A 2111-nucleotide genomic window follows, 5' to 3' on the forward strand; every position below is an offset into this window, starting at 1 on the left:
ATGGAAAAAAGGGCAATAAGCAAAGCAAACTTGAAGCACATTCAACTTGTAAACACCATTTGACTTGCACGACTAAATGGGAACAACATGTTAAGACTAAGTCATCAGGTAGCATTCATGAACAACTATCTTCAAGCCATAAATTGATTGTTGAAAAGAATAGAAAATATATAAAAACTCTTATTGAAATAACTTTATTTTTGGGAAACCAAGGACTGGCTTTCAGAGGGCATGATGAATCTAAACTTTCTTCAAATAAAGGTGAGTAGTATTATTTAAGAAAATAATGGATCCCAATGAACATGTTCGTATGGGGGGCCATATTGTGTTCAGAATTTATAATACTTATATGTATTCATATTTTATTAAATAGGAAATTTTAAAGAAACATGTGATTTACTGGCAAAAAATTGCCCTGAATTTGAAGAAAAGTATAGCAACACAACTAATTTCACGAGTCATTTAATTCAAGATGAATTGGTAAACTTATCTGCAGCGAGCATTCGGTCCAAAATAACCGAGGAAATAAAATGTAATAAAGTATTTGGAATTATGATTGATGAAGCAAGGTACCTACTACCTAACATTTAAATATTTAAATATTGAAGAATAAATGATTCAATAGTAATTAGTAATAAATGCTAACTATTCACGCTATTTATACTTAATTTTAGATGTTTTAAGGAAGAACAGATGTCTGTATGTGTCAGATACACTGTTGGTCTAAATGTTGTTGAACGTTTTCTGGGTTTTGTAGACGTTTCAGAAAATCAAAATGCCGAATTATTATGTGCTAAAATATTTGAATTTCTTACTGAGAACCAATTGGATAAATATCACATTGTAGCACAATCATACGACGGCGCCAGTGTCATGTCTGGCAAATTTAACGGTGTTCAATCCAAAGTAAAAAACAAATTTCCCTATGCTATTTACACCCATTGCATGGCTCATCGGATGAACCCTGTAGTTATTGATATGTGTAAAATTGTAAAGGTAATACAATACAGTACAATATTTTACTTTTTGGGAAAATTTTTGTTAAAATGTTTTTATTTTTTAGGAAACTAGAACTGTTTTCAACACAATAGAATCATTGTATAAGCACTTTTCTCATCCTACTAAAAATAAAACTCTAGTTACTATGCAAAGGAAATTAGGAGTTAAAATATCAAAAATAAATTCTCTGAGTGATACAAGATGGAATTGTAGATGGAAAAACTGTGAGTCAGTTATAAACAATTATGAAGCAATTATTGTAGTTTTGCAAGAAGAAATAGATAATCAACTGGACCGAAATGTAAATGAAGCTATAGGTATACTCATATTATTTTTAATTAAATATTAATACTATTGTCTAATATTATAAGTACCTGACTAATTTAATATGTTTTGAATATTTTTTTATAGGTATACTTTCAATAATGCAAAAAGGATCATTTGTTATTCGTGTGAACGTAGTTTTTCTGCAATGAGAAGGATTAAAACATGGCTGAGGTCATCCATGTTACAGAATAGATTTAATAACTTAGCTTTAATTAGTATTGAAAATGATATTTCTAAAAAAATAGATAAAGAAGCCATACTAGATTTATTTGCACAAAAAAATAGATATATTATTTTTAAATAAATATTTTTAAGTTTCATTATAAAGAGTTTTCATTGTTAAAATTCAAGTATATGTATGAGTATCTAAGTTATACCTATTCATAGTATACTATATCTATCTAAAATAAATAACGCTTAAGTTTTGAATGATGTTTAGGATAATATTATACAGGTTATATTTCCGAGGTGAATTAAAAAAAAACTATACAAGATAGGAAATTTTTTTTTTATCTATTAAAACTACATTAAATAAGGTTTTTTATAGTTATTTTTTAAAAATAATATCGTCTAAATGATTGCCTTGACGAGCAACGCACATATGGAGCCGTTCTCGAAAGTTGTCCATTACTCTCGCCAGCATATCGAGTGGAATCGCGGAGATTTCTTGACAGATGGCCACTTTTAGTTCTTCAATGGTTCTAGGTCGATGTTTGAAAACTTCAGCTTTGAGATATCCCCATAAGAAATAGTCACATGGACTCAAATCAGGGGAGCGAGGAGGC

At 29.1% G+C, this 2111-nt stretch overlaps 1 protein-coding gene across 1 annotated transcript; it reads left to right on the plus strand.

Annotated features, from left to right (window-relative positions):
- Positions 1–1475, plus strand: LOC132943672 (zinc finger MYM-type protein 1-like). Its single transcript, XM_061012715.1, has 6 exons — positions 1–48; positions 96–261; positions 374–569; positions 675–996; positions 1064–1316; positions 1411–1475. The coding sequence occupies exons 1-6, from the start codon at positions 1–3 to the stop codon at positions 1473–1475; spliced, it is 1050 nt and encodes a 349-aa protein (XP_060868698.1).
- The last annotated feature ends 636 nt before the right edge of the window (positions 1476–2111 follow it).

This window comes from Metopolophium dirhodum, chromosome 1 (genome assembly GCF_019925205.1).
Source record: "Metopolophium dirhodum isolate CAU chromosome 1, ASM1992520v1, whole genome shotgun sequence".
In the NCBI taxonomy this organism is placed as follows: domain Eukaryota; kingdom Metazoa; phylum Arthropoda; class Insecta; order Hemiptera; family Aphididae; genus Metopolophium; species Metopolophium dirhodum.

Bases quoted from the DNA above. Each gene is read 5' to 3' on its own strand.
- LOC132943672 (XM_061012715.1), top strand. From the start codon at position 1: ATGGAAAAAAGGGCAATAAGCAAAGCAAACTTGAAGCACATTCAACTT. The intron at 570-674 runs GTACCTACTACC...ACTTAATTTTAG, and splicing joins ATTATGATTGATGAAGCAAG to ATGTTTTAAGGAAGAACAGA. The intron at 997-1,063 runs GTAATACAATAC...TTTATTTTTTAG, and splicing joins ATATGTGTAAAATTGTAAAG to GAAACTAGAACTGTTTTCAA.